This window comes from Carassius gibelio, chromosome B20 (assembly GCF_023724105.1).
Source record: "Carassius gibelio isolate Cgi1373 ecotype wild population from Czech Republic chromosome B20, carGib1.2-hapl.c, whole genome shotgun sequence".
In the NCBI taxonomy this organism is placed as follows: Eukaryota; Metazoa; Chordata; class Actinopteri; order Cypriniformes; family Cyprinidae; genus Carassius; species Carassius gibelio.
This window is the reverse complement of record NC_068415.1, coordinates 5,951,134-5,968,183: the sequence shown is the minus strand read 5'-3', so window position 1 is coordinate 5,968,183 and position 17,050 is coordinate 5,951,134. Positions and strand designations below refer to the sequence as shown.

The 17,050-nt window shown below is 35.2% G+C and overlaps 1 protein-coding gene across 2 annotated transcripts in view; it reads left to right on the top strand.

Annotated features, from left to right (window-relative positions):
- fam184ab (family with sequence similarity 184 member Ab) overlaps positions 1-17,050 on the top strand; it is a 117,602-nt gene that overhangs the window by 39,451 nt on the left and 61,101 nt on the right. For both annotated transcript variants that reach the window (XM_052585671.1, XM_052585672.1), the window contains exons 4-6: positions 5,733-5,868; positions 7,824-8,005; positions 11,260-11,445. In XM_052585671.1, the coding sequence (XP_052441631.1) occupies positions 5,733-5,868; positions 7,824-8,005; positions 11,260-11,445 (504 nt within the window). The remainder of the gene's footprint in view (positions 1-5,732; positions 5,869-7,823; positions 8,006-11,259; positions 11,446-17,050) is intronic.

Here is a 17,050-nt window from a genome sequence, read left to right as displayed (position 1 = left end):
TCCTGAACTCTGAATTGTCTTTCAAATATCTTTGAAGAAAAAAGCCAGTCTGCCAGCATGGCCCTCCAAGGCATTTCTTGGACTTGTTTCTGAATAGAGGAACTGACGAAATGTAATTTATGGGTGTCATCAAAAGATCTATGCTTGGTTTGATTTATAATATGGTCGTTCAAATTAACAATGATGGCCAGTTTAATATTATGTTTGTCTTACATAAATTTTTGCTTTTATGACACATTATAATGGCTATTTAATGGCAATATGCTGAGCCTCTTTAGCTCCACACAGACACACACACACACACACACACACACAGAGCAGATCTTTAATGGAATCGATCTTTAGTCACTGTGGCATTTTCAGACTGGCACTCATAATGATCTGCCTCCCTGGGGTCTGTGCTGGTTTTTGTTAATCTTTGCTGATCAAATGCTGAATTACTTGGGTGAGAGATCCACGTCACAAACTTGGAGCATCTAGTATAAATCATTGAAGTCAGACCCTAGCTATCTCGAGGTCAAATAACCTGCAGTCCCAATTTGGCAAATCAGACACACTTCAATCAAAAACCATTTAGATTCCCCAGGTGCTGATTTTCACCCAATTACATGCTGCTGTTTTCCAGATGAGTCTCCTGTCACCTTATTAAAAGATTTCACAGGTCATTTTTACAAGGGCATTTTTAGTATAGCACCAGACATTGCTAAACGAAGATATTTTGAAGATTGCTGGTAATCAAACAGTTGGTGGTTGCCATTGACTTCTATAGTAGGAAAAAAAAAATACGATGGAAGTCAATGGCAACCACCAACTGTTTGATTACCAGCAATCTTCAAAACATCTTATTTTATGTTCAACATAAGAAAGCAACTCATACAAGTTCGGAACAACATGAATGTGAGAAAATGATGACAGAATTATCATTTTTGGGTGAACTATTCTTTTAAGGCTCGCTTAAAATCAGTGTTAGAAAGTTGAAAAAGCAGAGATATATTTCCTGCAGACATTGATCAATCTCTGCGTGAAATACTTCTGCTTTTGATTTATGCTATGTTGATAAAGTAAGCGTTAATCATTCCAACACGATCTTAAGTTGAATCATATAAATGGAACTGGGATGAAAGTTAAACTCAAACTCTAGCTGTGTATTCTCCTCTATAAAAAATAGCCATGGTTTTTCTACTCAAGTGTTTTAGCAGCAAGCCTATATCAGTACGGCCTGCCTGTATAGGAGAAAGACAAATATATGGACAAAGTAGTATAATAACTGAATACCAAAACGTGCCATTTTATTCCTTGGGATTACTTTGTGGAAAATGTGTTATCTAATGTTGCATATATTAATCCAAAGTCCCAAAGTAAAGAAAAACTGATAGCAAAATATCTGACTGCGTTCAAATAAGAAAGGGATGAATTTTGAAAATACTTAATATAAATTTCAAGCATATAATACAAATTATCAAAAATACTGAGCATATTGAACTAGTTTAAACCTGTCACATCTGCACTGTCCAATTGATTCAGTGATTCAATATCTCACTCAAAAAACATAAAAGATATAAATTTGTCACTACCTACTGGCATAAAAATGTATTCAGCAAAAATGGTCACTTAAGGCCCTGATATACTTCACATGAAGTATGGTTTCGATCGTTTGGGGGCAAAAAGAAGTTTTAAAAGGCTGAGGGATGGTGTACTGTTTCAGAACATTCCAACTCCTCTGCATGCTGGAGGCAGGGTGTAGATTAATGTAAACGTGTGTCGCGACACTCGGGCGTATGCCCTATACTCAACAACGATGAAGTGAAGAAGTGTAGGCAATCTAGATGTGAGACGGGCCCCAACGGTCAGAATATAATAAACAAAAGAATAATGATTAGCAGCAGTTTAGAGTCAGGTATAATGTTTATAATACAAAAGAACCATTCTGTTTCCATAATCGTTCCTTTATGGGGAGTGTGAATGGCTCAGAATTCGAAAACTTTAGCATGATGTGGAAAAAGATATTGGAGTCAGTTTGTTACTTTATTTTAACAGTGTTCATTTATTTTATTAAACTGGATAAATTTTTACACTTTTTATATTTTATGTGGTGTCATGATTTACTTGATTAAAAACACAAAGGCTTTTCATTAATTGTATACCATTTAACCATTTGCTTATTGAAAGAACAGCAACATCAGTATGGTGTAACATTTATTTTAAACATATATTTGGTACTTGCTACCTTATATCTTTACTCTTTCCTTTCATTCTTTTCATGGCTTTGGAAAACTTGTCTTGGATGTTTCTCTACGTCGCTTTTTTCATAATTCCGTGTCTTCGACACCAAGCTTCGTTGCAATATCTTTCTAGGAATTAAATGCTTTCTTTTTAAAGTGTCTCTGCGAGCGATCGTACAGGTGCAGATATATTTGTGCCAGCTCAGCTATTTCAACACTCCAATGTATTCAGGAGATGTTGCTCTTCTGTAGGATCTCCGCAGAACGAGATTATGAGAAACGAACCAGAAAAATTGCACCTCAAAGAAGGTGGAGTTTCAGAACACACCCACCGATTGCATAACCGCCATGGACCAATGGAAGCTCAAAGGTGTTTAGGAGCTAAAATGAACATCCCAAAACAAACTCAAAATGAACTTTATTGATTTAATAGACAGAGCCGTAGATCACTGACATGCTACCCAATATCGCGTTCATTATCGCCTTTGATGAATACGCAATATGAATGCAATAGCTTGTCAGTGATCTATGGCTCTGTCTATTAAATGCTGCTCCATTTTAAAGCAGTTGATAGCGATTTAGCGGTAATCACAGAACCAGATTTACTGACTAGATGCACATTATCATATCATTAGGTATGTCGCCCAGCCCTAGTTTCAGCCTGATTTTGTTCGAAATGATATATCAGTTTGTACTTCAATTTCGTTTGAAGAAAAAAAAATCCACAGAAAGTGGCGAAGTCACGCAGTCCGTGATGGACAGATCATTAAAGGCTGGTCTGTGTGGTAATACAGCACATCGGGCAGGACATCCAATTGCTCACCTATCATTCATCAACCTCAAATATGGCTTTCCATCGGAAAGATGTATGTAGTAGCAACTTTGCATTGCCGTTCAATCTAATGGTGAGATAAAAAATGAGCGCTATTCAAGTGTCTGTGCAGAGTGTGAAAGCTGAACAGTAGCACTCTCTGAGAGATGTTTCATTAACAAATGTCGGGAGCACACAGAGATAATCAAACCAGCCAATTCGTTATCAGTAATCACATCATCTATCCAATCAGCATGAGAGAGAACATCTATAAATAATCAAGCAGTCTTACCTTCATTCTCTCTAGTCTTTGAGCCTCCCTCCACCACCCCGACTCATCACCATCGACCCATTTCTACCCAGGGGGAGCGCTCTGTGTTTGGGCAAATACTGAGCTCTGAGCCCTCTCCCTGAACAACACGCCAGATACGCATACTATTCTTGCATTAAGATAAGAGTAATACATCTTTTGACTCTGTAAAGACTCTAGGTTTATTTGTGTGCACTCACAATAACAACAAAACATTACGCTTTTGTGAAGTAAGGAAAGCAAACAGGATGTGCATTCTGCCGTCTTGGTCTCTGTGAACTCGAGTGCGAAACTCAGTTTGTGCTTACCTTGAAAAATATATCTATAGAGAGTAAATTTGTATACTGTTAATTGAACCAATTCAAATGGAAAACGAATATTCTCAGATTATGTAATACTTCTGAAACATGCATACAGGTGCATCCATTACTGCAGAGATGACGAGTCAATGTCGCCGGCTTCATCTCTGAAGCTGAAAACACAGAAAAGTTTATCAATAAATTATTCAAATGTAAATGCAGTCTCCTTGCTGTTTTCCCTGACACATTCATAATTATTCAATCTGCCGGTGTGCTGAAGCAAGCTTCTTTTTTTTTTTTTTTTTGCATTTGAGTGCTTACTAGGCTATGTAGGCAATTAAAGGCTCGTTATTATGATTTAAATGAATAGTTGACTAAAGCTTAAAATGAACAGCTACTAGTCGACTAGAAGAATATTTAGGCGAGGGCAGCCCTAATATACATAGAATAATTCCTCAAATAAAAGCCGGGGCCTTTATTTAACTGAACTGCAGAAGGTACCAGGCTTTTATTAGAGGCAGGCCTTTATTTTTTAATTCCATCTGTTTGATTAGTAATTGTTTTAAATAGCGATAGCGTTCCAGTGGACAGAGATCATAACATTAGCACAGAATCAGTTCAGAATCAATCACCAAAAGAATCAGTTTGGTTCAGACGCTCTGTGTTTCGGTCTTCTTCACACTGAATCACGCATGCGCAGTATCATCAGCTCCTTGGTTCTCGAATCGGACGCGTCTGACAGAAACGGTTCTCGGTTCAGTGTACTGGTGATCCGAAAACCGATGTAACCGGTTCTTGACTTGAGAACGAGACATGCTTTTTTACAATCGCAACTCTAAAGCCCCTTTCACACTGTGTTTCCGGCAAATACACTGGTAAAGTGTTCCGGCAATTGTTCCCAGGTTGCTAGATTTTGCACTTTCACACTGCCAGTGATGACCCGGGATATGTGCGTGCTTTCACACACAACCCGTGAAGATCCCGTAACAACACGTGACATCAGGGTGTGACGTGTAATGTACGAGTCAAAAACGTTAGGCACGTTATACTTTCACTGAAGCAAGCGAACGATCTCGGCGTCAGCGCGGAAAGTGAGGAACTAAGTGATCTCTGCTTCATTACAGTTTGCACATATTTTTTTGTCGCGGCGAACGTTGATCTTCCTCCGAAACAGCCGGTAAAAGAGTCACGCGATAATGTGCATCATGACTTCAACACGACATTAGGTCTGGCTTTTGTTCATACAGCGCTTGTCCCGGGTCGAACCCGGCAATGTACCAAGGTCCCCGACCCGGGATCAATCACAGAATCAATCCCGGGACGTGTTTGCTTTCACACAGAAGGAGACCCGGCAATATGTCCCGGCAATATGCCGGGTCCGACGTGCAGTGTGAAAGGGGCTATAGTGACCCAGCAACCATCCCCTCACCCCCCAATGGGATTTTAAGGGGACCCCATAGCAAATTCAGTGCACAGGGCCCATAATTTATAGACACACTCCTGCAAACAGCAATAAACTCTGACAACAGTGGCATAAAAAATTTTTTTTTCAGTTTTGCACTAAAATAATGTATTTTTCATGTTGTGCATGTTCCTTCTTCCAAAAAGTCTCTAGATGTAGTATTACAGTGCTGAAATTGTCCTACAAGTAGATTTTCTTTCTCTTCCTGCTATCTTTACTATAAGAAGAACAAAATACATTGAATACATTCATTCAGTGGAAAAGTCGATGATTTGAAAAATTGAACATGAGCTCCACAATGGTGGAAGGAAAAAGTTAGCTAGACAATGAACGATGGAAGCCGAGAGAACTTCTTTTAGAAGGCGACGGAGGAAATTGACAGAGAGCAGAGATGAAAGGGAGAAAGAGCTAATGTGTACATGCACAATTAATGAGGATGAATGTGAGAACAGAGGAGACAGTGTGAGAAGAGCAAAAATGGAAAAAGTGACATGAGTGAAAGAGAGAGCCAGCCAAAGCGAGAAACCTCATGATATTTAAATATAGAGAGGCAGCTCTCAGTAATAAACAAAGATTGAAGTTGAGTGTTTTGGTCATTTTGTTGATTGATTTGTGTGTGTATCTGCAGGAACTGCATAAACAGTTGGAGGAGGTGACTAAGGACACGGAGATCGTGGAAATCAGACAGAGGGAGGCAGAGTGTGAGTTGGAGGCATCCAGAGACCGAGTGCAGCAGCAGGCCACAGAGATCCTGCTCAAAGCCAGTGAGATACGCACATGCTTTCCCATCACCTCTGTTCACAGTCAACTGTTCAATCCCACTCCGCTCACTTTCACTGATTCATCCTTCTACACTGCTTTAGGCTACTAATCCATTACCAGCATGCACAGCAGGATTCAGAGTTAAATGCTGAGTGCCTTCAGGTTCCAACTGATCTTCTTTCTTTGAATTGAATTTAAACAGGATACAGAACTGTCATTTAAATAAAAGTATTAAAATATAAATGTAAATAATTTGAAGTTAAATTAAATGAATTTCAGAAAGGTTAATAGTTTGTACACTTTATAGGATAACACACATCTTTATTAGTCATGTTTTTTATTATTATTATTATTGTCTTTATTATATTATAATATAATTATAATTATTATTAAAATAAATGTTTGAAGTGTATGCACAAAACTATTTATGGAGGTTAACATCTGTCATCATCATTATCATCCTCATGATCATCAATATTGCAAATTAATTTTTTAAATAAATGGTTTAAAATAACTGCAACTGTTATTTTAGGTTAAAATCTGTCACTTTACAGACAAGACCTGATTCTGTTTAGTTTTTTTTTTTTCTCTCTTTATTTAAATATTCAGGAATTTCAGGATCTAGGTTTAAGATCCTTATTTTCTTTCTTAAATATATTTTCCATATTCAAACCTAAACTATTGAAAATAAAATGATATTCAAATATTTTAACTGTTGTTAATAGTTTTTAATAATACATGCATTTTTATTAAGAATGTATTTTTTTAATTGTTGTTGTTGCTGCTTTTATATTTATGTTAATATGAATAATTATTATTAATATTATAAATATTTTTTGACATCCACAGGTTAAAATAATGACTAATTATTATAATAAACTACTTTTTGAGGTTAAAGTATATTACCTTATATTGTCAGCTAAAAAAATATATAAATAAACAATAATAATAACAACAATAATACAAAAAATTGTGATATTTGAATAAATAAAGAACAAACAAATAAACTATGCCAGTTATTGGCATATTTATTGGGTAAAGGTTAACTGGGTTTAGTAAACGGTGCATCAGATTAGAGACACAGCTCCAGCTGCAAGGCACCATTGCTGTTGACAGAAAAATTTGGGTGGATCAGCTCCTGGTATCCTGGCAACAGCAGCTGTGTGTCCTTGCAGTATTCATCACCCACATTCTGGAGTGTTCCCTGAGGGAGGCAGAGCCCAGCTGGGTCTGTCACACCTAAATGTTAAACACACCTCTGGACTTTTATCTGGGAGAAACAATAGGTGTTTAAGCTCTCCGTGATTGGGTTTATGTGCTTTTTGCACTGCATTAATGAATATAACATGAAGCAGAAGCCGTTATCTGAGTAATTTATCCAGGCTTGAACTCCAGATAAACCATACATTGACCACCAGATCGTATCACTGACAAGTGCATTTCTTTTTAAACGTTTGTAGTGCCACAAAAGTGTAGATATCAGTAACTGTAATGTAATTAACTTTTTTTGTAAATGATTCAATTTTTAAAAAGGTTGCTCTTTATTAGTATAAAAGACAAGAAATTGCAGAATACACACACACATATATATAATTGGATTTAGAAATGTTAAATAACCTTTTTTATTTTTGAGGTGACAACTGAAATTCCTGAATTAAACATGCAGCATGCATGCATTTACTCTTCTATTCTGTTCAACATACTATTTTGAATAAATAAAATGCAGTCTACGGCATGTACTGTATGGTATGTAGTAACATAGCCATAGACAGATCTTCAAGACACATTAAATCTGGTGAAGAGTAGGCAAACCGTTGAGGTTTATTTGCAGTGTTCAGGTTCACAGTATTGGCAGCTGGAAAGGATCTTTGACTCTGTCTGCTCTCTGTGTTAGATGACATTCAAAGCATTGACCCTCCTCTACAGTACTGTCTCTGGCTTTCTCTGTGTCGTCCAGGTCAGATCGGAAGCCTGCAGGCCACCCAGATGACTCATGAGGCGGTCATTCGGGATCTGGAATCAGAAAAGTCTCGTCTGAAGGACAAGGTGTTGCGTCTGGAGGAGGAACGAGGGGCGTTGCAGAAGAAAAGTCAGACGCTGGACGAGAGGCAGAGGCAGCAGATCCTCTCCTTAGAGAAGGTACGGATCAATCCCATTCAGTTTACTGAATATAGATCAGTTTAGGTCCACTGGGAGTGTTTGGACACTTTGTATCACAACCAACTTTTTTTTTTTGTATTCTTTGGACACTGGTTGTCAGAAATCATGATGCTAGTTGGTTTTATACAGAATAAATGACTCCGATAACTAAAGTTAAGAAAGGCTTTAGCAGTTTTTTCTCAGATGGCACTTCGTTTGATGTTTTTATCTAATCAGTGCCATTTTTAGTGTCCAGATATTTTTGAGCAGCCTGATTTGCATTGTACCATATTAAGAACAAGTTTTTTATTCCAGTGTATTTTAATATATATTTATATTATATATTTATATTATTTTTATTTTTATAAAAAAAATGTTATGGCAAACCTGAATTTTCAGCATTAATACTCACATGATCCTTCAGAAATTATTCTGATACACTAATTTTATTTTTATTATTTATGTTTTTGAATTATTTGAATAATTTCTGGTTGTCAAACATCACAAGCCTGATGTCGGTTGGTTTTATACTGTACAAATTGAAGTTAAATAAGCTCTAGCAACATTTTAAAAGTATCACTACATTTTATGATATACTGTATAATATAATGTATTATTCTTACTTGAATTTTTTTTATATTTTATACAAATTCAATAATGTGTTTTGAGGGCACAATTTATTATTGCACCATATAAAAAAAATGAAAAGGGCTGTTTTCTATATAATATATTTAAAAATGTCATTTATTCCTGTGCTCAAAGCTGAATTTTCTACATCATTACTCCAGTCTTCAGTGTCACATGATCCTTCAGAAATCAAATTTAAAAAAAAAAAAAAAATCTTATTATTATCAGGAAACCATTATACTTATTTTGGATTCTTTGGGCACTTTTTGGTTGCTCTAGCAGCTGTTTGAGCAAATGCCACTTGGTTTGATATTTCATATCTAATGCAATTACATTTTGAAGTGTCCAAATATTTCTTGAGGGCACAATTTGTACTGCACCATAAGATCTTGAAGCCTGGTTAGTTTGTCTAAGAGATGGAGTGAGGAAAAGCAGTTCAAGATTGCAGAAACTGTCTGTATGTAACTTCAACATCAGTCTTCTGCAGAAACCGTTATTTCATGAGTTCCTTTGAGACATCATTAGTTTAAGCTTTAAGCATATACTGTACAATACCACCATCTCTCATGTTAAACACTTGGAGCTTTATCACCTAAATCCAGACCTCTATGTTTAATTCAGAGCGCTCCATCCTCACTGCAGAGAGTCTCTTTGTCTCAGTGTCTCTTTGTGGTCGGCCGGTTTGATTGAAATGCAATTCTTATTTCTCAGTGGTTTCACTCAGTCTGGTAATAATTTTTCTTGTGCGGAGACAGCATGGCTATTTATTTGACTCAGAATGGCATTTTGTGCTTTTTCACGCTGTTCTAGCAGTTTGGCTTTTTGGCTGTCCTGTCGCATTTAGGTTTTCTTCCATTATTAATACGTTGAAAGCCCCAATAAACAGATTGTGGGAATGTGGGCTTGTTTCTGCACCAGAAATATCCCTCTCAGCAGTTTTACTAGTAGCCTTTGGGAAACATTTTAAAAGCTGTGGTGCAGTCCGTCATGTGACACATTGCGAAGGCATTCCCCTTCTTTCTTCCTAATAGCTTCCTGTCAGTCTCCACTGTTTTGGCCAATGAAGAAGGAAAAAGCTCAAGATATTGATAAGAGAATTTAAGCTGAATTTTTTATTTACAGTTTCAGAAAAGGGAACAGAGAGTAATCCATGCACATGTACACACACTATTGCTCTAAATAAATAAATAAATATAACTGTACTGTATAAAATATTCCTAATTTTGTTTCTCTATGTTTCCATTTCCAAGAGTACCATTTACCATTTACCATCAAAAACTACAGTGCTCTGAGTTAACTACTGTACTATAGGAACGGATGATGTGTCCAATAAAATAATAATACATTTTTTGTTTTTTTTACATTTTATTTTACTTTAAAATTTTGGCATGGCAAAAATAAACGCAAAACATCTCTCAATACTCAAATAATATTTTGTCTTATTTTAAGATTTATGTATTGGAATTGCATTGAATTTAAATAGAATTTTCATCCATTTAGATTAAACCCATCAGAAGGGGCTCAGCTAAAACCAGCCTAAATTCCCTAAAACCAACTTGTTAAAAATGTGGTGTGTAGAATATATAAAGTACTATAGAATTATTGGTCCTCCCATGTGAGTGGATTTCAGGATAATTCCCATTTGAAAAGGTCTCATCAAGCTTTCTCTCGGTTTCGTTCTGTCGCCCACATCACAGTTTGTTAGCAGCACAGCCTTGAGTTAGCTGTTACTATGACAACACTCACCAAATAGAGCGGGACAGCATTTTGGAGAGATTCACTCCGCGGGTCCTATAATGGGAAGTTTATTTAACAGTGTCAGTGTGTGCTTTCAGCTTTCACTGACTGTTATACTTTTAGATTGGATTCATAACATTTCTGAACAAGAGACCGTGTCCCTTACTGATGCCTGTTTATGCTCTTTTCACAAACCATACTCAGACATACTTTCGCTTTGCGTCATTGCTATCTATGTGAAATTGAAAAGGCCTTCATAATACTGGTCTACACTGATATTATTATTTTTTTATAACATGCAATGAAAAGTATTTATCTAAAGGATTTTAAATGAGATATCAATTCCCCATGAAAACGTATCAACATTAATGATAATAAAAGTTTCTTGAACAGCGAATCAGCATATTAGGATGATTTCTGAAGGATCATGTGACACTGAAGACTGGAGTAATGATGCTGAATTCAGCTTTGCATCACAGGAATAAATTACTTTTTAAAATATATTAAAACTGAACATGGGTAAGTTTAAATTGCATTAATATTTCATAATATTACTTATTTTGTGATTCAAACAAATATAGCATTGATGAGCATAAGAGACATTTTTCAAAAACATTAAAAAAAATTACTAACTCAGATTTTTGCAGCAATTGTGTAAATAGTCATGTATATAGTAAATAGCATATTTAATATGGAAAAAATAATAAGAAACTGTATCTAGATTTAAGAAATAATAAATGAATACAAATGCATCAGAACGGTAATAATGCAATTTGCATGTTTAGATTTTTTTTATACACTATATAAGTAAATATATATTAAAAACAGTTATATAAGCATCAAACCATCTTTTAAATATATTTGTCTTTGATTTTTTTCCCTGTCAACAGTCACTTCGAGAGGAAAAGCAGATCTATGAGAAGGAGCTCATGAACTTGCGTGCCAAATATGAAGAGGAAACTGCTCACTTTAAGGATGCCCACAGCCGGGCGCTGGACGAGATCTCCAGGAAGCACCGGGCCGCTCTAGAAAACACCCAGAGCGTCTCTGAGAAAGAGAGGAACCGACTCCTGTCTGTGAGTGAACTCTGTCACAACACCCACTGACTGTCAGCCTGGGACAACATAGAACGTTCTGAAGACTCCCAGAGCTGTGCTGTTGAGATATCAGCATGACTGCGCCTTACTCTCGCTGTCTGGTGTCAGTCATGGTGTCACCTTGAGAGTGCAAGGGAAAAATCAGAGAGAATAATTGTTACAGGTTCAGTGTTAGAGGACATTTATTTGTATTATAAGAATCTTTCTGTTTGAGATGATAATTAGGTACTGACATAATGAAAGTAGAAACTAAATATTGTTGCTGTAGGTGCTATGATGCAAAGGTGTATATTTTATAAACTATTTCTTCATTCACTCATTCTGGTGTTGTTAATTGTTGACTTAAACTTTTAAAATTGTTTTTAGAAATTGAAATAAAGTTGAAATAAAATAAAATATGAATATTATATGAAAACCCCAAACTTATTATTATTATTATTATCATTATTATTATTATTATTATTTTATTTTATTTTATTTTATTTTATTATTTATTTATTTTTTAGAAAATTAGAAATGTTGACTTGGTAATGAACCGTAAAAAAATTAAAATAAATAAATATAAATTTAAGTTACAAATAATATAAAAAATAAATTATAAATAAAATAAAAATTAAACATAGTAAAATAATGAATAATAAATTAATAATAATAATAATAATAACAACAACAACAACAACAACAATAATGAATTAAAGCTAAATATAAATAGTTATTCAAAAAATGCCAAAAGCACATGACAAAATTACTAAAACTTAAACTAAAATAAATTTGAAAGCTGAAAATTTAGTAATTCTAATAAAGCTCATTCTAAAATATTAATAAATACTATACTATAATATGATATGAATAATACTAAACTAGCACTAGCTAGAGTAGATTAAACTTTTAGATTCATTCATTTATTTATTCATTTAATTTCAGTTTAATTAAAACCATTACAAAATGTTTTTGTTAATTGAAATAAAGATTAAATAAAATATAAATATTAGATGCAAATATATATATATATATATATATATATATATATATATATATATATATATATATATATATATATATATATGTTAAAGTTAACAAAATTACTAAAGCTAAGATTAAAAAGAAACCACAACAATAAAGGATTATTCAAAATATTAATAAATATGGAAATATTACAAAAATAAAATAGAATTGGGTAAACTGTTTTACACTTTCAGATTTATTTATTTAATCCATGTTTTTTTCTTTGATTTCGTAAACACATTAATTTCTAGCAAAAAATTTGAAATATCAAAATATTAAATGCTAGTTTAATTGGAAATCAACAACAAAGTGAAAGGAAGTGCATATCCCTACCTTTTATATATTTCACTATCCTATCCATGCAGGTCCTCTTTGCACATCTCAAATGTCAACTGCACCACTAGCCTAACATATCTTACACTTAAACAAATAACTACTAAGTTGATCAAAAGTTTTTTTTTTTTTTTTTCACCCTTTTGTCATGTCTTACCTTGCCTGCTGCACCAAGTGGACCAGAACTGCCAGTTCAAACTAAAAAAAAAAAACAGGTGCATGATGCCTCTGAAAGCACTAGTTTACTAAAGAACTAGAGAATGAAAGTCACATGTGACAGATTCTCCAATGCAATCAGGCAATAACACACTTTGGATTTTAATCATAACCATGTGTATGTGTGAAAGAAAAAAAACGCTAAACCTACAGACAGTGAAAAATGAGAAGCGCAGGTGCCTCAGCTCCAGGAGGTTTGTTAGAAAGGAAGAATGTGGTATGCATCCCGTCCTCGCTTCTTTTAGGCACAACAGTGCAAATCCACCTCCATCCTGCTCAAAGGTGTCCCAGACAGGACACACCCGATCTTTACTGATTTAAAAATAAAAGTCATATCTGTTATTTCCTTCATCAGTGGAGACAGGCTGGTGAATGGCAGACGTCGTGACTAAACAGTCTGTTTTGGTTCCGCTAGCTGATAGCATATGAAATAAAAGCATACAAATCTGCACGGGATTGACTCAGTCGGATCGCAATCTGTCACCCTCCCCCAAAATAGGCAGCTGCCAGCAGGCCGGCACATCCACATCCAAACGCTTCACAACTTCATCTTTCTGTGATTCTAAATCATGCACACACAGGTCGTTAGCTGAACGTTGGACCAACAGAGCATCGGTGGGTTATTTCTCTGCCCGCAGTTATGGTGTTCCCGGGGTGTTTGTCTGAGGTCTGGAGTATACCTGGAGAGAGACATGCAGAAAGAGTGAATTACAAATGAAATAAATCTAGCTAATATAAATGCGGTTTTGTCCAAATTCTAATTGGAACCTATGTAGGAAGCATCAGTTCTGTTTAGATTGTACTTTTTCCATCCCATTCCTAATGTTTTGCCATATGAAAAATCACATCATTTTTCAGTGTTTAATGTTAACTGTCACCCGTCCCCTCTGTGGTACGCCTACATTTACTTCACTATATTACAATTAAAGCTAATCTAATCTTGACAAACTATATATTGTTGGAAAGGTCTAAGACTCCCAAATATATATTTTACCAATATTTTTTGTTAAAAATTATGTAGGAAAAGTAATCAATTAATTTATGGCAAGAGTGCACCCTCAAAAATCTAAATTATAACAGGAGTTTTGACCTTTGTTTAAAAAGAAAGACTTCTTTGTTGCCTATTTATCTATCACATTTTAGAAATCATCTGAAATTATATATCGACTGAAAACTTAAAATCTCAAAATTCATCCTTGAAAACCCATTTTAAAATCAGACATTGAATTACCATGTAAATGGTACATCGATATCATGTTACAAAATATTTTCATTCATGAATTATAAAAATGTAAGTTTGGATCGCGCACTACAAAGTCAATATTCAAAAATGTGAGTGACCATTACGGAATTAAGTATTCATGAATGTCAGCAGTTTGGGGGGGTTCATTTATAATTTAAATAATTATCATTTCCAAGTATTATTTCCTTTGTACAGAAAAGATTTAATGAAAAAAAAAACATTAATTAATTAATTAAACACTAATGCTCAAAAGCCTGGGGGCAGTCAGATCTATTTGATTTTATATTTTTAAATCTTATGAACTTACCAAGGCTGCATTTATTTTATAAAAAATACAGTAAAACTAATAGTATAATATAAGATTAATATAAGAGACTAATCTACTTCATATGCTGATAAAGGTGTATAGCTTAATGTTTTAATTTACTCCTGTAATAGTTCTCTTGTGGCCCGATCATAAGCTAGTGGAAATAATAATACGAATGTAACAGGTAATTTTTTTTATTTATTTTTTTGTGACTGACGCCGGCAACTAACTGCACCCGTTTGCTTGGTCGCACACCAAACGACTTTGAACATCGACTGAAAACACTGACTGAGCGGATTTTGTATTTGTATTATAAACTGGGGGGGGGGCCTTTCATTAGAGTGGGTCAGACCCATCCACTGCCTACACCCCCATGTAACTATTTACAGATTTGGCAAGTGTACAATGCCTTGTTTTAAAATCTTTTAAGATTTTAAAAATCATGTTTTCCATTATTAACAATCTGAGCAGTGAGTTTCCACTTCCTCTCCATGCTTACAGAGATTAAACGTTCCCAAAACCGGCCTGCTCCACCATTATCACCTGCTGTCGAGCCCGTGCGACCCTTCAGCAAACCTTTGTAATCACATTGCAGCGTGGCCGTTTTGGGCTTATCGCACTGCCACCGTAGCGCCCGCCACTCTCAGAAATGGAAATGCAGTTTGAAAAATTGAGGTGTGATGAATAATCAATGAGAGTGGCCTCTGTTAGAGTGTGCCGCTGACTCACTGCCTTGTACAGAAGCAGCGTGACGACTGCGCTGACGTCCTATTTTAGATGAAGCCTAGGGCCCTTCCACTCTCTCTTTCTTTATCTTTCTTTTCCAGAGCGCATTGGGTTTCTACTGTGTGTCCAAAGTGGGTTTGGTGACTCACTCCTCTGATGACAGACCCTAGAGCATTAGAGGGATCTTTATTTTGGGAACCTCCACAGAGTAGAGCCACGGTACACTCTTAAAAATAAAGGTGCTTCACAATGCCTTTGTGTCTAAATGGTTCCATAAATAACATTTGACATGCTATAAAAGAGAGATTTGACTGAATGGTTCATTTTGGAACCAAAAATGGTTCTTCTATAGCATCACTTGAAGAACCTTTTGAAGCACCTTTATTTTTTTGAGTGTTAAGCGAGCATATATTTTATATTTTCAGGGAGGAATTTTATTTTATTTGACATGGATCACAGCATGGATCCATTTTCACCGTCATAACGCATGTCTTGTGTCACCGGGGCACAAATGAGACACTCAAGAGGTGCAATTTGCATATTTGTGTGGCTTCAATTAGGGATGGAGTGAATTATGCACACATACCGGCTAAACTGAGCACACGGCCCATTTATTCATCTGTGCTAAACATCAATCTTTTAAGCAGGCTTACTTAAGGCATCTTTCTCCTCAAGGCCCATGCTCCTTTAGGTTCCTTTAGGTGGAGTGTGTGTGAATATGTGATGTAGATTGGATTCGATGTGGACCTCTTTTTAATGGGACCCCCTGCTCTTATAAGATAAGAGGAAGAGATGAGCTCATCTCTTCCATCTTTAATTCATCAGCATCTATCGCTCTTCACTTTTGTGTTACCAATTTGGATCATGCTTGCTGTTGTTTTAAGACATTTCTTATCATGCAAAGATGATATCTATTTGTCTATCTATCTATCTATCTGTTTTCACCACTGAGAATGACTATAAATATTTGAACTGCAATGCATATTTATTTCATGCCTCTGATTTATGGAAAGAAAGACATAAGAAAAATACATTTAATAACAGCTGAAACATTGTGAGTTAATGTGCGATATTCTAAATTTAGTCTGAAGAACTAAGATTAAATTATTTTATTTTAATTATAATTTAAACAGTATTTCTTACAGAATCTTAATTATTCGTTATAACAAGATATATAACCAGAATATTGGGAATACAAAATTATTACTACCTTGGAAGTGCTATGATAAGACAGATTGTATCCTCGTATGTGGAGGACAGGACACAATGAAAAACTGCATTTCATTCTGTAAATGTCACAGGATGGCTATGATTAGTTTCTTATTATAATATTCCAGGAGAGCCCAGTAAAGCTCAAGAATCAGATGATGAATAATATATAGCTATTAATTTCTTCCCATGCCTTGTTTTGGCATTGCAATCTTATTTCTTCCTGCTTCCTGAGACAGATTTTAAGTGGATTTCCAAGGCACTACCCTGACATGTTTGAAATTAAGTTCCCAGACAGTGATGCCTTCAAAATGCCACAGCCTAAAAAAAGATTTCTATCACGATTAAAGGAATAGTTCATCCAGTAATGAAACTTCTGTCGTTATTTATTCTCCCTCGTGTTTTTTCAAAGCCATGGGTTTCTTTCCTCTATGGATTTGGCTCAGCTTGAGGATAAGTAGTAAATGATAGGATTTTCACTTTTTGGTGAACGGTAACATTAACAACACAAACCCTACACACGGTTGTATAATTTCCACAAACAT